At 51.2% G+C, this 22,560-nt stretch overlaps 1 protein-coding gene across 4 annotated transcripts in view; it reads left to right on the plus strand.

The window, feature by feature from the left end:
• Nucleotides 1–18,751, plus strand: part of UBR4 (ubiquitin protein ligase E3 component n-recognin 4) — an 81,517-nt gene extending 62,766 nt beyond the window's left edge. For all 4 annotated transcript variants that reach the window (XM_053963063.1, XM_053963065.1, XM_053963066.1 and 1 more), the window contains 19 exons: nucleotides 377–498; nucleotides 1,341–1,538; nucleotides 1,669–1,749; nucleotides 3,952–4,039; nucleotides 4,428–4,555; nucleotides 4,953–5,060; nucleotides 5,365–5,484; nucleotides 6,175–6,365; nucleotides 6,673–6,846; nucleotides 7,314–7,413; nucleotides 8,206–8,424; nucleotides 8,666–8,779; nucleotides 9,216–9,358; nucleotides 9,626–9,751; nucleotides 10,714–10,908; nucleotides 12,876–13,100; nucleotides 16,599–16,689; nucleotides 17,514–17,676; nucleotides 18,337–18,751. In XM_053963063.1, the coding sequence (XP_053819038.1) occupies nucleotides 377–498; nucleotides 1,341–1,538; nucleotides 1,669–1,749; nucleotides 3,952–4,039; nucleotides 4,428–4,555; nucleotides 4,953–5,060; nucleotides 5,365–5,484; nucleotides 6,175–6,365; nucleotides 6,673–6,846; nucleotides 7,314–7,413; nucleotides 8,206–8,424; nucleotides 8,666–8,779; nucleotides 9,216–9,358; nucleotides 9,626–9,751; nucleotides 10,714–10,908; nucleotides 12,876–13,100; nucleotides 16,599–16,689; nucleotides 17,514–17,676; nucleotides 18,337–18,401 (2,651 nt within the window). In that variant the 3' untranslated portion in view covers nucleotides 18,402–18,751. The remainder of the gene's footprint in view (nucleotides 1–376; nucleotides 499–1,340; nucleotides 1,539–1,668; nucleotides 1,750–3,951; nucleotides 4,040–4,427; nucleotides 4,556–4,952; nucleotides 5,061–5,364; nucleotides 5,485–6,174; nucleotides 6,366–6,672; nucleotides 6,847–7,313; nucleotides 7,414–8,205; nucleotides 8,425–8,665; nucleotides 8,780–9,215; nucleotides 9,359–9,625; nucleotides 9,752–10,713; nucleotides 10,909–12,875; nucleotides 13,101–16,598; nucleotides 16,690–17,513; nucleotides 17,677–18,336) is intronic.
• Nucleotides 18,752–22,560: the final 3,809 nt, after the last annotated feature.

The following is a 22,560-nucleotide window of genomic DNA, read 5'->3' on the forward strand; positions in this document are numbered from 1 at the left end:
TCAACCAAGATGGAAAAGCAGAACAGCCACACAAAGAACTTCTCTAAATGACTGCTGTAATCAGGGGGGTTTATGGCTTCCAGTATTTTCTGTTGGCACAGAGTAGTTGAATAGCATTCCTAGTCACCTCTTATTTTCCAGGAATCTCAGCCTCCTCATTTTTATGGGGCTATTTTACTGCAGGCCAGCCATGCAGAGGCTTTCCTAGTAACCCTACCAAATAAATACCTTCCATCTTTCACAGAGTGGATTCACAAAAGAAGAGAGCACCAAATTGTGGGACTGGCTTCAGAAGGATTTACTGCCTGTGCTGGGCTAAAGTGGAATCTATAAAATTGACTGCAGTGTCCATTTTAAAGCTTCCTTTCCTTGGCAGGCACAGAGTCAGAGACCAAGGCGTTCATGGCCGTGTGCATAGAGACTGCCAAGCGTTACAGCCTCGATGACTACAGGACCCCAGTGTTCATCTTCGAGAGGCTCTGCAGCATCATCTACCCTGTGAGTGGGGCAGGGTCACACTGCCTCATCAGAGCCCTGCAATGCTTTGGGAAGCGACTTAAAGATTGTCCAGTCCCACCTTCTGCCATGGCAGCGACGCCTTCCATGATCCCAGGATGCTCTGAGCCCTGGCCACGCTGGCTTTGGACACTTCCAGGGATTCAGGGGCAGCCACAGCTTCTCTGGGCACCCCACCCTCTCCCACCCTCAGAGGAAAGAATTTAATCCCAATATCTGACTTGAATTTCCCCTCTTTCAGTTTGAACCCATTCCCCCTTGTCCTGCCACTCCAGCTCCTGATGAAAAGTCCCTCTCTGGCTTTCCTGTAGCACCCTGGAAGGTGTTGTGGGTTCTCTACACAACCTTCTCCTCTCCAGGCTGAACATCCCCACCTCTCCCAGCCTGTCTCCATAGGGGAGGTGCTCCAGCCCCCTGAGCAAGTCTGTGGCCTCCTCTGCACTTGCTCCAACAGTTCATTTCCCTTTTTGTTGAGGGTCATGAGAACTGGGTGCAGTGTTCCAGTGGGGTCTCATGTAGAGGAAGAGCATCACCACCAGCCACCTCTAGCAACCCTTGATCTGGTTCCTTTTTCCCAGGAGCAGCAGTGTCTGCAGTCATGATTCACCATTAGGTGGTGTAGATCTGTATCCCAGTGTATCCCATGTGAGGGGGTTCAGGTTTCCTGAGGAATTTGGTTACTCAGTGATCCTGGCCATCCTCTGAGTGTGGCATGCAGAGCAGATGCACCAGTGAGGAAAGAACTGAAGGTTTAGGAACATTCTCCCATAAAAATGCAGGAATGGGAAAAACTTATTCACTCTGTCTCTGCTGCTGCTCTTTAGGAGGAGAATGAAGTCACCGAGTTCTTTGTCACTCTGGAGAAAGATCCCCAGCAGGAAGACTTCCTGCAGGGCAGGATGCCAGGGAATCCCTACAGCAGTAACGAGCCTGGCATCGGGCCTCTCATGAGGGACATCAAGAACAAGATCTGTCAGGACTGTGACCTGGTGGCTCTGCTGGAGGACGACAGCGGGATGGAGGTGAGAATTTCTTGAGGCAGGGATTTCTTGCACAGACCTGTGGGATGCTGGTTTTGGGCAGCTGGTGGTTGCTGGGGTGGTGATGTAACAACCTGAGCTTGTTCTTGACTTGTTCTTCTCTCCATTTCAGCTTTTGGTGAACAACAAGATCATCAGTCTGGATCTGCCTGTGGCTGAGGTCTACAAGAAGGTGTGGTGTCCCACAAACGAGGTGTGTGTTACCTTTGTACAAGTTAACAGCACAGAGCACTTGTCCTTCACATCAACAAAAAAAAGGGGAAAAATCAAAATCACACGCGTCAGGATTTATTTCCTGGCATATAATTTCTTGGGTGTAACTGCTCAGCAACTTTTGGTGCTCTGTTAGGACAGATTGTGCATGGCCCTGCAACGTGAGTGATTGCAGAGCACTGCCCCAGGTGAGCTGTGTCCTGTGTCACACGTGACTCTTCCTGAGGAACAGCCTTCCCTGTGTTCCCCTGGGGAGAGCTGAACGTTTCACTGCCTTTCAGAGCACATTTCACACTCCATCTGCACACAAAAGTTTTGTGTGTGTGCACACAGGGACACCAGATTGCTCCATCAGTCTGTGCTTCGGGGGTGAACCCAAGATTTTTATGCACAGAGCATCCAATGATTCTCCATATTTTCACTTCTCCTCTCGTGTTTTTCATCAAGATCTCAAACACTTGGCAGATACATGCTTTTTTTGTTTTTCATGGTTTGTGTTGTGTGTTTTAAACATGAAGAAATGGACCCAGCTGTCTTAAGGGTCCAGTCCACCATGTCATACTAAGCTTGTTCCAGAGGTGGATGTGGTCCAGAACAAGCTCTTCCCCTCTTTCCTTGTGACCACTAAAATAAACTCCCACTGAGACCATCAGGCTCAAGCTTGCCCACTATAAATACATTTTTAGAGGCACTTGAGATCATAAAACAAGACTGATTTGCCCAGCTTTTCTTGGTCATTCCTCATTTCCTCCTGGCCTCAAATCACCTTTGAAACCTCATGAAGCCATTTGTTTCCTGAAGCCATTTGTGGGAAGAATTCAAACAAAGTGCCAGTTAGCAGTGAATGATAATAAAATGGGTCTCATTAAGCTTTATTTCAAGAACAAAGCCTTCAGTACTGCAAAATCAAGCCCAAACCTTGTGACAGAGTGATATTTTTTTAGCAAGGTACCAACTTGGAAAGGGAGATGAGGTGCTGGTGTTAATCTGTGAGTTCTGCTTTGAATTCTGATCGAGTCACTGGTGGAAATGATCCCCATGCTGCCCCTGGAGGAGCTGTTCCCGTGGGATGCCAGGCTGGATGCAGCTCTCCCGGGAGGGAAGCAGCTCTGCTGGTGAAAGGCAGAGTTTGCTCAGCATTCCTGTGGATGAACAGCTTTCATCTGTCTTCCTTTGTGAGCACCTCCTGGAGCCGCAGCTCCGTTCCCTGGGAGCGACAGGCGCACAAGAAACGCAACCTCAGGCCCCTTTTTGTTTCCCTTGTCTCTCAGTGGCTTTTTTTGTTCATCTGCCGTTTTACCAGGGCCCCTGTGGTGTTAATTGCTGGTCGCCAGCGTGGCCTTTGAGCAGATCTTCCCCCCGGGGCTTTCCCTGTGCTTATGTATTTGCTGTGACATTAAGCACTGCTTATTCCACATTAGGCTTAGTGAGATCCCTGACAGGTTTTCTCTTGCAAGGTCTCCTGCTCCCAAATCTGGGATTTTTCTTTTCTGCTTTTTATTCAGACCTATGGATTAAAAATGGAAAGTTTTGTGATATGCTGTCAGTATTTCCAGCTGGAAATGCATCTGGAAAAGTGTCCCTTTCTCAGGGTAAAAGCACAGCTTTTTGGCTGTATCAGTGATGTACTGTCTTACTGAAAGCTCATTAAGTTGCCTTTTACTTCTCTTCCATTTGCCATCACTGGAGATTTTATCTGTTTGAAAGCTTTCATCCAATTAGCCTGTCCTGCTTCATTTCCTGGGCTGTGCCTGTTCCCTGTATTTCCCAGGTACGCTGTGCCATACGCTCAGAGGGAGGTTGCCATGGAAAACAGGTGTTCCTCTGCAGATGAACTCATTTTCCTTGGCTGCATCTTTCACTGGTGCTAAAGGAAACCTGGAGGAGAGTGAAGGAGGAAGAGACTGTTGATTGCCAGTCTGTCAATTAATTGGCAGTGCCAGGAAAAGCTGGGCAGACCAAGGGATGTGTTCCTGATGTTTTTGCAGGTGGCTCTACTGTTGTTTTTAATTCATCTCAGAAGGGGAGAATGAGGGAGTGAAAGATTTCCCTGTGCTACCATCATCAGGTGAAACAGCATGAGGGAGAGCTGGGGCTGGAGTGTTTGTACACACTGAAACCAGAACCAGGGTCGTGAACAAGTGCCCAGAGACAGAATGAATAAAAAGCTCTGCTCTTGCAGGGGGAGCCCATGAGGATCATTTACCGCATGCGGGGGTTACTGGGAGATGCAACGGAGGAATTCATCGAGTCCCTCGACTCCACCACTGGTAATGCATTTGTCTGCTGAAAGCTGGGATTAGATTTGAAATCTGAGGTTTGCTGCAGAGCAATGACATTATTATCCTCACAGCAGTGAGCTTAAAAGTTGATTGACGTTGCTTTTGCTGCATTTACCTGCTTCACCTCGAGTGAAGGAGGATTTTAACAGCGCTTTAAAGCTGTGCTTCAGATGTGAGCCCTTGCTTGGCACAGGGACCATTCTGCCCAGCCCTTCTTCATATCCCTGCTCTTAATTCTTTTTGAATTCTCAAAATAACTGAAGTGACTGGAATTGCTGGGAAATGTGTGCTGCTCAGCTCTCCATTTCTGCTTCCACTGCTTGAGCATGTCCTACTGTGGCTGCTCCTGTCCTCACTACCTGTGTCTGTCCTGCAGATGAGGAGGAGGATGAAGAAGAAGTGTATAAGATGGCAGGGGTGATGGCTCCATGTGGAGGCCTGGAGTGCATGCTCAACAGACTGACTGGCATCAAGGACTTCAAACAGGGCCGGCACCTCTTAACTGTGAGTGTCCCTTTGGCACCGGGGTCAGGAGTTATGGGGTGGAAAATTCTACAGGTGTCCACAGGTTTAAACAATCTTCCTTGAGCTGGAGCAGTCCTCTCCCTCTCCTCTTCTTTTTGGGTAACAATTCCTTACAAAATTTGAAACGTCTAGAACCTGAGGAGTTGGTAAGACTAAATTCTGTCTTGCTGGAGGAATTGTTTTCTGCCTTGACCTTATCTGAAAACCAAAGCTGTGCTAAGATATATATATATATATATGTAAAGATCTGGGGTGTACAGTATCCCAGCAGTCTGGAGATCAGTTGTATTATTGCATTAAACTATTACTTTAGTTTCAGCAAATTCCCCTCCTCATTGTGAAGGTCCCACAGAGAATCCCTTTGCTGTATTTGCAGGTGCTGTTAAAACTCTTCAGTTACTGTGTGAAGGTGAAAATAAACCGGCAGCAGCTGGTCAAGCCAGAGATGAACACTTTGAATGTCATGCTGGGGACTCTCAACTTGGTAAGGACAGCCTCGACTTCCAGAAGTGTTTTTTCCATGGATTCCAATGAATTTCAGCTATTTCTGACTGCCCTGCTGCTTTGTGACAACTATTGGAGATGGGAAATATTGCTGTGCTGGCACTGCAAATTATCCTTTGGACATTCCTTATCTTTTATGGCTGGGAGTGTGGGGGGCAGTTAAACCAGGTGGTGTTCCAGGGTCTGCTCCTACCTCAGACCAGTGACTGCTGCTCTTCCCCTGAGTGCTCCCACCTCAGACCAGTGACTGCTGCTGTTCCCCTGAGCACTCCCATGTCTTGCAGGCTCTGGTGGCTGAGCAGGAGAGCAAGGACAGCGGGGGAGCAGCGGTGGCAGAGCAGGTGCTCAGCATCATGGAGATCATTCTGGATGAATCCAACGCGGAACCGCTGAGCGAGGACAAGGTGAGTGCCCACAGCTCCTTTCCCTGGGCTTCAAGGCTTGCACACCCCTGCTCACAGGGATGCTGGCTCCAGGAGTCGGAGGGGAGTGCTGCTGGAGTCTGACCCTCATTGCACTTCTGGCAGGTCTTAGCAGGCCTTGGGGAAGGGCTCAAGGAGGGCCCTGAACCAAAAGCACCACGAGGCTGCATCAGGATGAGTTTTGCATGGTTGGGTGAGGGTTGTTAGGCAGTGCTTGGATCCTTTCCTGCCTGCTTTGGGCCACAGGCCAGGGAGAGACAAGAAAAGACACAGCTTGGCCTTGTTTTTTGGAGTGTTTTTGTATGTGTTGAAAACATGATTGATTTTCCAGCTAATTGAGAATAAAACTGTATTTTATTAGACTGAGAACAAGAAGAGCTTCTCACTCATCTTTTGAAACTGTGGGTGGACAGGAATCTGGTGTGCTTTGGGTTGAAGTTATTAGGCTTTTGGCTGGAAAATGCTTTTAACAGTACATGGAATAAGACAAGTGTCAGCAAGAGGGGTTGGTACAGCCATTCCACAAGACCTTTGGGAACAAGACTGAGTTTTAGAGTTTTATTTTTATCAGGGACTACCCCTTCACAACTGGAGTAGTCCATCAGCTCCCAGAGTGAGTTTTATCTTGTAGATTTATTCCTGAATATAAATCCTGCTGCTCTTCCTTCACAGGGCAACCTCCTCCTCACGGGGGACAAGGACCAGCTGGTGATGCTGCTGGACCAGATCAACAGCACCTTTGTGCGCTCCAACCTGAGCGTGCTGCAGGGGCTGCTGCGCATCATCCCCTACCTGTCCTTCGGGGAGGTGGAGAAGATGCAGATCCTGGTGGATCGCTTCAAGCCCTACTGTAACTTTGATAAGTACGTTGGCACAGCTCAGCTAAAAGCACCTGAACCCGGTTCTACTGACACGTCTCTGCCTTCATTTCCTCATTGGTTCTACTCCAGTGTAATGCCAGGCTTCAGCTTCATGTCCTCTTTCACTTCTAAGCCATTTTTGAAAGAAATGTGTGACCTCTAGCTTGAGAAATAGGTCTTCAGAGAGTATTTTGGTGTGACAGAGGCCCTGAGTAGCTTTTCTGAGTCTCTGAGCTGAGGCAGGTACATCATTCAGTGATAATGTCAGTGAAAATGACAGGCAGAGTTACTATTTCTTCTCTTTGTTCAGGTATGATGAGGAGCACAGTGGAGATGATAAAGTTTTCCTGGATTGCTTCTGTAAAATAGCAGCAGGAATAAAGAACAACAGCAACGGCCATCAGCTGAAAGATCTCATCCTGCAGAAGGGGATTACACAGAATGCCCTGGATTATATGAAAAAGCACATTCCAAGTGCAAAGAAGTAAGAGTCACTATGTAATGTGTGTGACTGTTCTGGACATCCTCCTCATCCCATCACCACAGTCTCCCAAGAAATCCATGAACAAGTGCCCATTCAGGAGCATTCAGAGCTGTGATGCAGAGGTCTGGTGAGGCAGTGCACGTATAGGGTTGAGCTAAAAACCCTGAAATCTTCCCATTTGATACCCATCCAAGCTGATTCCTTGGATATCTCAATCCTTGTGTTTCCTGCCTGTTCCCTCCTGTTGCACAGCAACAGAGTTTTTGCTGTTGGTAGCCAGCTCATGAACACAAATCCCCAGGCTCAGAGTTGGCACTGTGGCTGTGCACAGCATGGAAGTGGGAGTGTGACTGTCCTTTCATTAATGAGCTGAGGAGGGACATGGGGGAGGGAGTGTTCCTGCAGCCCGGAGCCATGCTGCTGTCTGGGACAGTCCCCTCAGCTGCTGGCTTTTGTCTTCCATGCAGTTTGGATGCAGACATATGGAAGAGGTTCTTATCTCGACCTGCACTTCCTTTTATCCTGCGCCTGCTCCGAGGCCTTGCGACGCAGCACCCTGCAACACAGGTGAGGCCAGGGGCACGTGCCTGAATTGTCACTCTGCTCTGGGGCTGCAGCTGAGGAGTAATTCCTCCAAGAGTTGGTTCTACACTGATTTTTGTTGGGTTTTGTTTTGCCATCCTCACCATAGTTGGAAGAGTTTTGCTCACAACTTCTCTCTGCTGGAAGGTGTTGGTTCTAGTCTAAAGGGAATTCTCCTCGGGGGATAAAGCAGAGAGAAAATCCAGTTCTCCTGAGCTTAGCTGTTTTAAGAATGTGAAAACCTGTTGGGAATCTCAAAGTAGTGTTCAGGTATTCCCTGGGCAAGTTCTGCTTTCTCAGAGCCTCCTCTGAGTTTTGTGTGTCACATGACAAGATCAGGAACATGACTTCGTGTCCTTGTCTTGATGCCTTCAGCCTCTGCTGGGCAGCTTCAGGCATCATCTGGAAAAGTCAGAGATTCTAACTTGAATATTTCCTCCTGCTGTGTGGTGTGAGATTGACACGCCAGTGTGAAGAGAAGGTAATTATTGATAAGCTCCTCAGGATGTGATTGTTGGTGTCTGAAGGCACCAGTACAATGTCTTATCACAAAATAAATGTTTCATCCAACATCCCCATCTGAGCTGATAATGACCACTAGAGAGGCAAACTGCCCCAGACTTACACACAGTTTTTAGGGCCCAGGAGCATTAGAAAAGGAAGGAACACTTGTTGCAGCTCAGTGCTCCTGCCCAGCTGTCCCCATGGGATTCGAGGGGACAGTCACTGTCCCGAGTTCCCTTTTCCTGAGCAGTGCTGTGTTCCCATCCCCACCAGGTGCTAATAGGAACAGACTCCATCACCAACCTGCACAAACTGGAGCAGGTGTCGAGTGACGAAGGGATTGGGACGTTGGCAGAGAACCTCCTGGAGGCTCTGAGGGAGCACCCCGAGGTGAACAAGAAGATCGACGCCGCGCGGAAGGAGACACGCGCCGAGAAGAAGAGGATGGCCATGGCCATGAGGCAGAAGGCCCTGGGCACCCTGGGCATGACGGTAATGGCTGGGTGCTCTGCTCGTTCAGGGGCTTTTCTTCCTGCCTTGCTCAAACTGCCTCAGCAGGAAGTGTGTGAAGTGATTTATTGATGGATATTGCAGAGCTGCAGCCCCGGTTTGCCTGGTGCTGCCGCGGGGGGAACACAGCTGCTGGGAGATGGGATGGGCATTCCAGTGCCAGTGGTGGGCATGGTGTGGTTTGTCATTCTTTTTAACCTGCTTGAGCTTTTGTCTCTTCCAGACAAATGAGAAGGGCCAGGTGGTGACCAAGACTGCGCTGCTCAAACAGATGGAGGAGCTGATAGAGGAGCCAGGACTGACCTGCTGCATCTGCCGGGAGGGATACAAGTTCCAGGTAATGGGAGCTAAGTTCCAGGTAGTGGGAGCTAAAAGTTCCAGGTCATGGGAACTAAAAGTTCCACATAGTGGGAGCTAAGAGCTCCAGGTAGTGGGAGCTAAGAGTTCCAGGTAATGGTGATGGGAAATTGAAGTTCCAGGTCAAGGGAGACCCATTTTCAGAGCCCTCTCAGCTCCTAAGGGGACTTGCCAGTATCTGGTTGCACAAGTGCTGGCACTGGAAGATCAGGAAGTCTCAGGGTTGGTTCTTAAGATCAGTAATTCTGGAGGTGGCTGGGAAGTGTGTTTTCAGTGAAAGCTGGAAAAACACAGAATCAGTTTAAAGTTTGAGGTCGGGACTAGGAGAGGTTCAATTCAGTGTGGTGTGCAAAGAGCAGGAGGTGTGCCCTGTTGCAGAGCTGAGTGCTTGCTAAGGCAGCTGTGTGTCCTTGCAGCCCACCAAGGTGCTGGGGATTTACACCTTCACCAAGCGCGTGGCGCTCGAGGAGTTTGAGAACAAGCCCCGCAAGCAGCAGGGCTACAGCACAGTGTCCCACTTCAACATCGTGCACTACGACTGCCACCTGGCAGCTGTCAGGTACGTGCTGCCCACAGCCCCACAGCCCCACAGCCCGGGGCTGGAGGCCTTTCCAGCTGGTTTGGGATCACCGTGGAACTCAGGCTGGGTGGGCTGCGTTGTTGATCACTTTGCAGGGCTTCTCCATCAGGGTCTGCTTTAACACTGCTCAGGCCTGGACTCTGCCAAGTCCAGCACTGAGAGCAGCTGTGGAGTTGTCATTTTTTCCTTAGACAAAAGCTTGCATCCTCCTGACTTGCCTGGTGTGCTCTGTCTCTCTCCTTGCAGACTTGCTCGGGGCCGCGAGGAGTGGGAGAGCGCAGCCCTGCAAAATGCCAACACTAAGTGCAATGGGCTCCTGCCAGTGTGGGGGCCCCACGTGCCAGAGTCTGCTTTTGCCACGTGCTTGGCACGGTGAGTACAGACAGGTTCTTCCCTAGCTGGTTGCATCTGGGTGAGTCAGATCCTTGCCACACACTCCCCTGAAATCTTGGGATCAGAGGTGGTGCATCTGAATCTTGGTAAAACGGAGCCATTTCAGGTTCTACCATCAATAGTGAATCTCCAAAAAAAGTACAGGTGTCTGTTTGCTTTGTGGCTTCATGTAAATAATTTCAGAGCCTCCTTAGCCCCCAGTCACTGCTGAAGATGCAGTGTTGATTCATTTGTGGCCCAGTGAGCCCCTACTGTACAAAAGAAACTTCTGACGCCAGTGGATTCCCTGGTGTAGATTTCCAGACTTCTCTTGGATGGTATTGAGGTACTTGAGCACCTGTCTGGAGCAGATGGATATGCTGATGTCAGGATTCTGGTTTACCTTCTGCGGGTTTATAATGTCACATTAGAAATTTTGAGCCTGACAGGGGGTAGGTGTAGATCAGATATTGGGAAGAAAGTCTTCCCTGTGAAGGGGTGTGCAATAGCACAAGATGCTCGGAGAAGTTATGGATGCCCCATCCCGGGAGGTGTCCAAGGCCAGGCTGGGTGGGGCTTGGAGCAGCCTGGGATAGTGGAAGCTGTCCCTGCCCATGGCAGGGGTTGGGACTGGATAATCTTTAATGTCCCTCCCAACCCAAACCATTCTGAGATTCTGTGGAATCAAGAGTGGTAACATCCTGGAACCATTTCAGCCAGGGAGCTGTATCCCAGGTCCTGGGCATGGGAAAACAGTATTGATGGGTGGACAGATATCTGCAGATGGAATTGGATTTGCCAGAGTGAGCTGAAAGCCTCCCTTTGGGGAGGTTAATCCAAGGTAGCAGGGGCTGCCTTTGTGTAGCCTGTTCCTTTTTAAAGCTTTTCTGTGCCATCCTTGCTGGGCTCCTGGGCTGTGCTGTGGCAGGAGGAGCTCTGTGAAAGCTCCCTGTATTTTGCAGACACAACACGTACCTCCAGGAGTGCACGGGGCAGAGGGAGCCCACGTACCAGCTCAACGTGCACGACATCAAGCTGCTGTTCCTGCGCTTCGCCATGGAGCAGTCGTTCAGCATCGACACCGGGGGCGGCGGCCGCGAGAGCAACATCCACCTCATCCCCTACATCATCCACACCGTGCTCTACGTGCTCAACACGTCAGTGCCACCCCCTCCCTACCCTCCCACAGCTCTGGGCTTTGCTTACTGCACGGGCCAGCAGAGATGGGAAATCACACAAAGTTTTGGGAGGGTTGAACATCCTAAGTAGGTTGTTAAGGATTTGCATTGTTGGGAGTGAAGCCTGGGCATGCCGGATAACAGGGAACCTATTGAGTAAAAGCAATTGGGAATTAGCTTCTCTTTCCATTCTAGATGTAATTATTACCTCTGGGGTGAGCAACAGGGTTATTACATTAAAGAAACTCTGCCAGCTTAATTTTCTCCTGAGCAGGCAGAAGAGACACTGCGATGAAATAATTGTTAGTTGAAAACTTAACCCTGATATCATTTTATTCAGTGTTCAAATAACACAGGTTTGTTTCCAGATTTGACATCCTGGAGGAAGGTTCAGGTCCATCAGATTTTCCTGATATTTTTAATTTTTATGGGGGCATTACCATTATTATTTTTTACTAATAAACAGCAGTGCTTTGGCACTGCACTGAGGCTACGTGGCCACATCCATAGGCACCCAAATGCTTTGGAATACATGAGCTGGTCTGATCCTGCAAAAATGGGATGCCCATGTATATCCTCTATTTGAGGAGTTAGCTGTTAGTAAGTAATACTAATTAGATGAGGGTATAAATATTAAAATACACACCAAGGTCACTCCAAATGCAGTCAGTGAAATCCCTCTCACTTTCCTGCCTGGAACTAATCAAGGTTTTGGCTGTAATACAATTTGTCTTTTGTTTTTAATATCTATCTCCAGATCCCTGTGCTATTGTTTTCACAGTCCTTTGGGAGACAAATAAATGGAACTGTTTGTTTCATCTTGTTAGGCTGCTCTTGGCACCACCGAGCCCAGAACCCGCTGGGCAGATGTGGAAAGAGGCCTTCTGTACTTCCCAGACAGAAGTTTTAATATTAAATGGAGAAAATAAAGAGCTACTACTTGGCTCCCAGCTGCATCTTTTAGCAGATGAAAAGGTCACACAACCCTGACAGCTTCATCTGCTGGGATGCTGCTTGGTGCCTGACAGGGAGAGTTTACCTCAGTTCAGAATCTCAGATCTGACCTGGCTGGCAGCCTCTGCCTGGTGCAGTAGAGCCACAGATGTGGCAAAGTGTGATGCAACTTCCCAAAGTCTCCTGTGACACGTGCTTTCCACTGTCAGTTCTGGGGTGTCAGGACTCCTGAGACACTGGAGCTCTGGGGAAAAGGAGGAAAATGATAAAATATTTATATAAGCTTGCAGAAAAGTGCAGTGTCTTTTGGGTTTGAATTTGGCCTATCTTCCCAGGGGTTGATTTTACAGTAGAGGAATTGTATAAATGGATCCAGGTGTGGCTGCAGGAGTTGCAGTGGCTGTGTGGTGTCCCATGGGAGCTGGCACTACTCCAGTGCCTGGCCTGGCTGGCCTGGTTCCATCTTTTTCTCAAAAAAAAGGGAAAAATACCTCTACAGTGGTGTTATCTTCCACTGGGACAACAGCAGCTGCCTGGCAAACCTCTAGTGCCACCCAAAACTCCAAGGAAAATGTGTTTGCTTCACTGGGAGCTGGTCTTCAACCAGGGGAAGAATTTGGGAAAAGCTGGTGGTGCCCACTGGGGGCAAATCCTCAGCCAGGGGTGAGTTTGGGGGAAGCTGGTGGTGCCCACTGGGGGCAAATCCTCAACCAGGGGTGAATTTGGGAAAAGCTGGTGGTGCCCACTGGGAGCACAAATCCTCAGCCAGGGGAAGAATTGGGGAAAAGCTGGTGGTGCTCACTGGGGGCAAATCCTCAGCCAGGGATGAATTGGGGAAAAGCTGGTGGTGCTCACTGGTTGCCTATCCTCAGCCAGGGGTGAGTCTGGGAGAAGCTGGTGGTGCTCACTGGTTGCCTGTGCAGGGTGCAGGGGCAGCAGAGGCTGAGCCCTCTGGAGCCGGAGCAGCCTCTGAGGCGTTCCTTGTCTTGCAGAACCCGGGCGACCTCGCGGGAGGAGAAGAACCTGCAGAGCTTCCTGGAGCAGCCCCGGGAGAAGTGGGTGGAGAGCGCCTTCGAGGTGGATGGGCCCCACTACTACACCGTGCTGGCCCTGCACATCTGTCCCCCGGAGAGGTGGCGCGCCATCCGCGGGGACATCCTGCGGCGCCTCCTCGTCACCTCCCATGCCCGCGTGGTGTCCCCGGGAGGGGCCAGCAGGTCAGTCCCTTCCCCTGGCTGGGCACACGGGCACAGAGCCCCAGGGGTCACTGGCACAGGCACAGAGCCACCCGTGTCACTGTCACAGAGCCACCCGTGTCACTGTCACACCTGCTCGTGTCACTGTCACAGAGCCACTTGCAGCTGATGGGGGGCATGTGTAGTTTACACCAGGTGTTAACCCCTCTGAGTAACCTTTGCACTCAGTGTTGTGGAGTTGCAGAATCCCAGCCTGGGTTGGGTTGAGTTGGGAGGGACCCTGAAGTCCCCCCCCAGTGCCACCCCCTGTCATGGCAGGGACACCTCCCAGAGCCCAGGGACACCTCCCAGAGCCCAGGGACACCTCCCAGAGCCCAGGTTGCTCCAAGCCCTGCGTGGCTGCAGCTGCCCCCCAGGGCTGCTATGAGCAGGAGCATTTCATTCTAGATGTTCCCTGGAGTGGATCAATGAGCTGATCCATGGAAACAATGCTTTTCCTTCTTCCTCCCCCACCTCAGCACTCAGCCAGGAGCTGTCTCTGAGCTGTGCCTCACTCCCTGTTTGCCTCCTTAAAGAAGCTCGTTCTGGGCCCTTTTGATCAGTGCTCCAGCCTCCCTCAAATAGAAAAATAGAAATAGAAGTCAAATGCCATTGCTTTTTAAAAATAAAAAAATCAATAGCAGCTGTCAGGCACTTGAAGCACAAGAATAAGTGGCTGTGCCTGCCTGACAAAGGCACAATATTTCCAAAGAGGGAAAGGGAATTCCAGTTTCTGAAAGGATGATTTGAAATAGCTGTCATAATTAGGAATCAATTCATTATTATTCTAAGTCGCCTTAAAGGACATTTTTATGCTGATGACATTAATTAGGTGTTTGATAAAGTCATTACATTGTAGTTGCACGAACCCAGCGTGAACCAGTGCTCTTGGAAAAGGCAGAGAGCCCTGAAAGGGGCTCCTGCACTGATCTCTGTGCTGCTTCCAGGCTCCCCTGGCTCCCGTTCCCCATTTCCTGCAGCCTGACTGGATCCTGGGGGTCTGACAGGTCCAGAGGCCTGGGGGCTCAGGGGGTGCAGCTCTTCCCATGGGCTGGCAGAGCTAAGCCCAGGCTGGGCTTGCTGCTTTTTAAACCCTCCCTAGGTGTTCTGTTCCTTCCCCGAGCACAGCTGTAATAAAAGCACACTGGATCAGGCAGAGCCAGGAACTTCCAGCTAAAGCATCATCCAATCTCTGGAATTTCAGGGGAACACACTCAGAAATAGTGCTCGGGAATTATGTCAAGGTTTATTCAAGGGCTTTCTTTAATCTCTGCAGACTAAGAGAGCACAAAGCCTCCCTCTGATAAAGCCTCTCAGAAATAGCAATATGGCAATTCTGATTTCCAAGCTCTGTGCTTATTTATTCTTGTGGAAAATCAGGAAGAGGGCGATGGATGGTGAAAGGCTCTGCAGATAAGTGCCAATATCTTGGATTTGTAGGCTGAGGCAGAGAGGAAGCCACTGGCTGTGACACCAGGGTAATGTCTGCATGCAAAGCATTAAAATTAGCATTCCATGCTCAGGGTGTTGTCTGGGAGCAGCTCCATTCCCAGAACACTGGGGTGAAGGCTGGGGACACTCAAGGACTTACTGCTACCTGTGCATCTCAGAAAGGGACAGGAACCACTGCAGGAACCCCCAGTGCATCTTAAAAAGGGACAGGAACCACTGCAGGAACCCCCAGTGCTTCTCCAAAAAGCTGAGGATCTGCTCGTTGTTTGGAAGCTCCTGTAAATCCTGGGAAGAGGCAGGAGTGCTCTGCATTCCCTCTTCCCAAGGCAGCAAACCCCACACATTCCCTGTCCTGTGGGGAGGTGCCCATCCAGCTCCTCAGCTGGGCCAGTCAGGGTCACACAGATTTGGGGAGAACTGAGCCAAAAAGGGCTTCTGGCTCTGCCAGGAGTGATGGTACCACAGGTACCAGGAGGGAGATGCTCAGCACCTCCCTTGTTTTGGAAACACTTCCTATTTAAACCCAAAGATGAAATTCCCAGAATGGATCCCAGTTCTGGGTTTTTATAAATATAATTTACAGATCCCAAAGAACTGAATCGAGTGTTCGTTGTTACTGAACCACAAATTCTGGCTAAAAAAAAAACCCTGTAGATGTTTTTCAGCGTAGCTTTCATCTGGAATTTGGGAGGAAAATACCATTTTAATTGTTTTCCCTTTGCTCTTCACTGTGACCTCTGTAAAACACTCCAGAGGGAAGCAAGGCTTCCCCAGTGTCTGTGGCTTTCTGCTGGCAGTGCCTGTCCAGCTGCAGGAGTGAACCCCAGCAGCTGCTCCAGAAGGTAACTACCAGCCCTAACCCACAAGGGCCTTTTAGTTTTCAATTAAAGGAGCAGACTGCAATTAGATCAAACCCGTTCACATGAAAGGAAGAGTCTGTCTTGCAGTATTTGGGAGGCCAGAATTAGCCTGGCTCTAAGTTGCTCTTCATCCCGTGGAAATTTAGTCACCTTTACTAATTGGTTTTCCTTTAAATAATTAAGCTGAGCTGCCCGAGCAGGCTGCCACCTACTAAGATGTCTGTTTTAAGGGCACACACACACAAATGGAGCCTTTTAATAAGAGCAGCAAAATGTTCATTTCTCCCCCAGAGAACCCCAGTATGGGGCAGGTTGCAGCTAGGAACCTCTGTTGTGTTGCTGACTCACAGCAGCAGCTGAGCTGGTCCTGGGTGCATAAAAAATGTGGGTTTTTTTGTTTTTCCAAAGCTCTGGAGTGTTGAGCAGGAAGCAGCACGTGATGGGGCAGATGTACCTGAGGAGCACAGGCACAAAAATTCCAAACCCATGAGAGCTGCTGGCAGGAGGTTCTGCCTTGCCAGAACCTGTTTGTGATTAATCCTGCAGACTTTGGGAGCTGCTGTCCCAGCACAGCTCTGCACCTTTTAGGGCATTCCTACTGCTCCAAAGCCAGGTGCTGGATTTCCAGAAGTCCTTTTCTGGCAGGAGAATAACCAAGGATATATTAAATGGAAATTCCTCCATTTCTTCAAGGATTTCCCTCAGAGTCTTACAGAAATGGTTTTATGAGTTAGAAGCACAAAGCTGTTCTGTCATGATACCCCTGGGTTTGGTCATCCTTCAGGAATCTGCTGTTCTCCAGCAGTGAACACACAAACAAGGGCTGGACGTTGTTTTTTCCCACTCTGCTGTTGGTTTCCTGTATAGTCTGAGCCCTCCAGTTCCCTGTGTGCTCGTTTCCTTCCTGTGGAAGAAGGTTTTACTGCAGGCCTGCCCTGGTCACTGAGCACAGCTGGAGCAGAGGGGCTGCCCAGCTTCAGGAATTGCTGCCCAGACAATCTCAGGTGCCCAGTGTTCCCTGGCCAGGAACACCCAGCAAGGCTCACTCAGAGCCATCTCTGCATGTCACTGGGGGCTCTGGCTGTTCCAGCTTCCATGCTGTCCATCAGCTGGGTTATCAGAGCCTGATGAGAGAGTGATTAACTGCAGAGTGATTTCCTTCTGGCAGACTGGCAGACAAGGCAGTGAAGGAATACGCCACGTACCGCTCGGGGCTGCTCTTCTGGGCACTCGTGGATCTCATTTACAACATGTTCAAGGTAAGAGGAGCACTGCAGGTCCTCTGCAGCACTGCCAGGTCAGCTCCACTTCAGCCTTCTTACCCGGGCAATTCCATGAGTTTGAAGTAGAAATCAAAATTTGAAAGCCCTTTTTCCAAGGTCCTCGGAAACGAAACTTCAAAGAATCCCAGGATGGTTTGGGTGGGAAGGGACCTTAAAGCTCATCCCATTCCACCCCTGCCATGGGCAGGGACACCTTGCACTGTCCCAGGCTGCTCCAAGCCCCAGTGTCCAGCCTGGCCTTGGACACTGCCAGGGATCCAGGGACAGCCACAGCTTCCCTGGGCACCTGTGCCAGGGCTTGCCCACCCTCACAGGGAAGGATTTTTTCTTTTTTTTTTTTTTTCTGCACCTTGTAAAAGCAGAAAGGCCACAAGAAGCTGCCTGTGCTCATTGTACGCCTTGCAGTTCAGCAGCTGAAGAATTGAGAGATTTCTCCAGTTGGCAGAACTCCTGTATTGTGTATTTGCTTATTTTTCCTGGTCATTGTTCATGGAAGGAAGGAGATTCCAGGCTGTGCCAGGGAAATGGTTGGGGTGAGGAAGGAGCCAGGAACAGAAAGAAACCTGCAGCTTCCACAGAGGGTTCAGTGCTCAGGGTGAGAAAATGCCTGGGACCTTGTTTCATTCTGTAAAACAAGATCATGAAGTTGCAGTCGGGGAATTTCTTTCTCTGTTGGTTGTTTGCAAGAGGCAGGGATGGAAATCCAGGAGCAATGGGAGAAGGCACCAGGGTTTGCAGTAACTTTTTTTTTTTTTTACTCATTATTTTTGGCCTGATTTGGTGTGTCTGTCCCCTGCCAGAAGGTGCCTACCAGTAACACAGAGGGAGGCTGGTCCTTCTCTCTGGCTGAGTTCATCCGACACAACGACATGCCAATCCACGAGGCTGCAGACAAGGCCCTGAAAACCTTCCAGGAGGAATTCATGCCAGTGGAAACGTTTTCTGAGTTTTTGGATGTGGCTGGTGAGTGTTTGCTTGCCCTTTTATAGGCTGCCTTGTGCAGCTCGTGACTGGAGCCAGCAGCATTCCTGACACTGCTGCAGCTCACAGGGAGGGGACAGGGAAAGGAGGGATCAGCACTGCCCAGCCACAGCCTGGGCTGTCCCCAAACTGCTGGGACACACACCTGAGCAGCCCCAGGCAGGAAAACTTCCCCCCTGCTCTGTTAAACATCTGTAGCACAGCTGGAAGGTGGTTTGGGGGGTCTGTGGTGGAAGCTGGAGAGCAGATGTGACCAGGCAGCAGCTGGGTGCAGCCAGAGTTGCTCCCCAAAGATTTTGGTACCTCCAGGAGTCAGGAGATGCTGAAAACCTGCAGGGAGGCTGGAGCTGCTCTTTCTTCTCTCAAAATCTGTGCCCCAGGCCAGTCTCTCACTGCCCAACACAGGGAGCAGAGCTGCGTCCCTGGAGCTGCCCAGGAGCAGTTCCATATGGATTTTGTGTTTCACAAAATTCCCATTTCAGTCCCTCCTACACGTGCACCCAGCAGGGTTTGCCCTGCTCGTGTCCAGCCCTAAAATAACCCTGCAGCTGTCAGTAGCTCACACATGGCCCAGCACAGATCCCTCCTGGGGCAGGACAAACAGGGGCTGATTCTTCTCTCTTGCCTTCCTTCTGTTCAAAGGACTCTTGTCAGAAATCAATGATCCCGACAGCTTCCTCAAGGATCTTCTGAACTCCATCCCCTGAGCCGCCAGCACGGAGAAGCTTTGGGCAGAGCCTCCATTGCTTGCCTTCCACCCCTCTGTGTCCCTCCTCGTGCAGTCTTTCCCTTTCCCAAGGAGTGCTGCAGTTTTTTGTTGGAATATTTTTTGGTTTGTTTTCCTTTTTTTTTTTTTTTTTTTATTTTCTACAATTTTTCTTCATGGAGTGATTTGGAATTTAGATTTGTTTTATCTTGTGTTTCAGCGCTTCTATCTGTAAAGCCTTGTGCATTCAAGCTGTTTGAAAGAACTTGTACAGAGAGGAATCCAAACCAGTAAATCTTAATGCTTTAGTGTGCACCTCTTTGAAGTTAAATAAACCGAACAAATGGGTAAGCTGGGCTGGACTAGTGCTTGAACCAGGCAGGAGCCTGAATGCCAAGGTGCTCCTCACATTTCCCTGCAGAGCTGCTGCTCTGTCCAGCCCTGGGCCTGCTCAAGGAGCCCCAGGGAGCAGGAGGCTCCCAGAGGGAGCAGCCAGGCACTCCCTGCTGCACTGGCAGGGTCTGTGTGGGGCTGGAGCCTCAGGGACCCTGCAAGGACAACTTCCCTTCCCTTCCCTCCCCTCCCCTCCCCTCCCCTTCCCTTCCCTTCCCTTCCCTTCCCTTCCCTCCCCTCCCCTCCCCTCCCCTCCCCTCCCCTCCCCTCCCCTCCCCTCCCCTCCCCTCCCCTCCCCTCCTCTCCTCTCCTCTCCTCTCCTCTCCTCTCCTCTCCTCTCCTCTCCTCTCCTCTCCTCTCCTCTCCTCTCCTCTCCTCTCCTCTCCTCTCCTCTCCTCTCCTCTCCTCTCCTCTCCTCTCCTCTCCTCTCCTCTCCTCTCCTCTCCTCTCCTCTCCTCTCCTCTCCTCTCCTCTCCTCTCCTCTCCTCTCCTCTCCTCTCCTCTCCTCTCCTCTCCTCTCCTCTCCTCTCCTCTCCTCTCCTCTCCTCTCCTCTCCTCTCCTCTCCTCTCCTCTCCCCTCCTCTCCCCTCCCCTCCCCTCCCCACAGCAGCAGCTCTGTGTCCCCTCCATGGAGTTCCAGAGCCCTGTCCTGGCTCCCTCCCAGGCTGGATCCAAAGCTCACTGTGCCTCTGATGGATGGCTCCTCTCTGGGGGCTGCTCCCATCCCTGTCCCCTCTCTGGGAACCCTTCAGCTCTGGCCAGGGCAGCCCCAGGGCCCTGCACAGCCCCCCCAGGGCCCTGCACAGCCCCCCTGCCCCCTGCATGCCCTGCTCTGAGCCCAGCACTGCTCCCCACCTGTGCATGCTGGTAACTCACCTGGCACAGTTCTGCTGACACCTGGTGAGGCTGGAATCTAATAAAGCTTTCCCTGCCTTCCTCGTCTCTGTTTGAACTTGAATTTCCTAGCACAGTCCCGTCCCAGAAATAATAATAATAATAATTTTAGAGGCTGAATAACTCCCCAGCCCCTTTGGTGCCTGTTGTTAGTGCTGGGATTGGCAATTAGCAGAGGGCTGAAGGTGCAGTGTTTTTGTTCTCACCTCCGCGGGGCTGATGTCACTCCTGGCAGCTGGAGCTGCTGCTGAGGAGGGAACTGGGCAGGAATTGCCCCGGGGAGGTTTGGCTGCTGTCCCACAAGGGGCTGTGGCTGTGTCGGTGGCTCTGTCTGGCCCTGTGAAGTGCAGGAGGGGCTGCTGTGGAGCTGCTCTTTGGAGCAGCAATCCTGCACCTCCGCTGCCCTGGAACCACATCAGAGACAGGCACAGCTCCGTGGGAGCCCTGCAGGGCCAGGGCTGCCAGTGCCCTCCCCAGACTGCAGCTGGGCTGCTCAGGGAGTCACTGGGGGCAGCCTGGGCAGTGCCAAACCCCTGCCAGAGCAGCTCCCCGGAGCCTGGGCTGTGTGCCTGTGCTGCTGGAGGCTCTCAGCACGGCCGGGACCGAGGCCCCACCGTGTTCTGCCTTTGCCCTTTGTGTAACAGCGAGGGGGGAAGGTTTGGGAGCTGGCAGGAGCACCAGGCTGCCTTCCTTCCCTGCTCAGGGTCTTTCCTGACCAAACCAGGTCTGGTCCCCTGCAGCCACAGCCTCGGGGTGCCCTCAGCTTGTGCCCAGCTCTGCCAGCCTGGCCAAGCAAGGATGGTTCCCTTGGCAGGACCTTCTGCAGCTTTCCCAGCCAGGAGATCCTGATTTGCTCCACTTGTGCTGGCACAGATCTGTGAAACCAGATTCAGCTGCTGCAGGAGCTGGTGGAATTCCTAGCAGGCAGATCCCTGGGTTTCTACCCCTCAGCTGGGTCAGCAGATCCTCAGAGCTCGCAGGAGCACAACATGGTCCCTGCTCAACACTGATGGCATTGAGGAGGTGGCATCTGGGAGGGAGGTTTGAAACTGTTCTTGCAAGAAGCTCCCCAGAGCTGTCCTGGGTGGCTTTGCAGAGGCCCAGAGATGTATTTTGGAAAATAAAGGTGGTGCAAGCAGTGGCTCCCTGCCCAGGGGGGCTGGGCAGAGCTGAAAAGAAGGTGGGAACATCCTGACAGTGCTTCGGAGCAGATCGGCCTGGGAGGGACTGAAGGTGACAACAACAACCCCAGCAGAGGTGGAGAGGGACAAGAACAACAGGGAAGTGTTTTGGAAAGTTTCAGCTGGTGCAGGCCACACAGAGAGGCTCCAACGTTCTCAGTGCTGACAAAGGGAAAGAGCTCCAGGCTCCAAAATCCCCTGGACTGGGGCTGGGAAGTCAGCAAAGACTTTGGGGAGTTTGTTACTTAAATTAGGAATGAGAAAGCTGAGGGAAGATGTCTCAAAATGGATGAAATTACTCAAAGTGATGAACTGAACCATGAGCTGAACAACAGAGAATCAACCCCCTCTGCAAAAAAAAAAAAAAAAAAAAAAAAAAAAAAAAAAAAAATTAGTTTATTTACCAAAGACATTATTTGGGGGAAAGAAGTCCTTTGTGATGCAGGAGAGCCTGGATGAGCTGTGGGATTGCTTTGAACCTGACTGTGGGCAGGAGCTCCCCACATTTCTGACATCCCTGTGCTGGGTTGGGCTCCAGGATTTAATTAATGTGGGGATTAATTAAACCTGGGGAGAGCAGGGACCTGCTGCCCCCCCCACCTGCTGCAGGTGACACAGAAGCCTGACCTTCCCCAGGTATTCCACGATGCTTTCCTTGTCCTGCTGCCTCCTCCCCCTGTAATTCCCTTTTCCAGCTTTTCTGGAAGTGCAGCACAGCTGAGGGCCCTTCCCTGCTCCTCTCTGCCCCTTCCCACCAGCTCCCAGCCAAACTCTCCTGATTTGTCTCTGAAGTTCCCCAGAAATGTTTCCAAACAAGCAGGGCTGGAGCTGCTGCCCATAAGCACACAGTGAGCTGCAATGTTCCAGTGCCACAAAGATTCCCTGGACTTTTTCTGGTGGAGGAAAAGAGATTTTCCTCCCTGGATGTGTGTCTGTGGCACTTCTAGGACACGGCAAGATCGTGGTGGAGCCTCGAGGGACCTGGTGGGGACATCTTGGGGCTGCAGTCCCCCAGGCCTGGATGGAATCCCACGTTTTCCTGCAGGTTCTGCAGGAATGATGGTCTGGCCACACTGCAGGCAGGAGCCTGCAGGCCCTGGGTGCCCACAGGGATAAATCCTGCAGGATAAATCCTGCAGGGTTCCCTCCTGGCCTTTGGGACAGCCCAGGTGCAGCTCAGGGCTGGTTCCTGATCACTTCACGCCCCAGGGAGCTCAGGGATCCTCCAGGCACCGAGTGACAGAAACGAGCACAACGCCACCAAGTCCAGGCTCCCAAATCAACTCCTGGGGTGACCAGGCAGGTTTGGAGCTGCTCTGGGGAGAGGCCACCTGCAGCCCAAGGAGGCTCCCAAAACACCCCAGAGACCTCCCCAGGTCCAGGTGGCTTTTTAGGAGCCACCCTTGGGTCACGTTTTTGTTCCTTGGTAAGAAAATTGGGGTTGGCCTTGACTCCTTTGCTGCACGGCCACGTTCCCCTTCCAGGTGGGGATGAGTCACAGCTCACGTGTGAGGAATCAAGGATCCAGGGAAAAACAAGCTCTGAGCTCACCAGGAGGGCTGGAAAAGGGTCTTGGGTGGATTGAGGACAAAATCACTTCAGGGATGTCGCCCAGGCACTCCAAGTTGATGGGAAAAGCCAGGGGCAGCCACCTGAACCTCCAGGAATAGTTACTCCCTTGATTCCAGAGGG

The sequence above is a fragment of the Vidua chalybeata genome, chromosome 22 (genome assembly GCF_026979565.1).
Source record: "Vidua chalybeata isolate OUT-0048 chromosome 22, bVidCha1 merged haplotype, whole genome shotgun sequence".
NCBI classification, from domain to species: domain Eukaryota; kingdom Metazoa; phylum Chordata; class Aves; order Passeriformes; family Viduidae; genus Vidua; species Vidua chalybeata.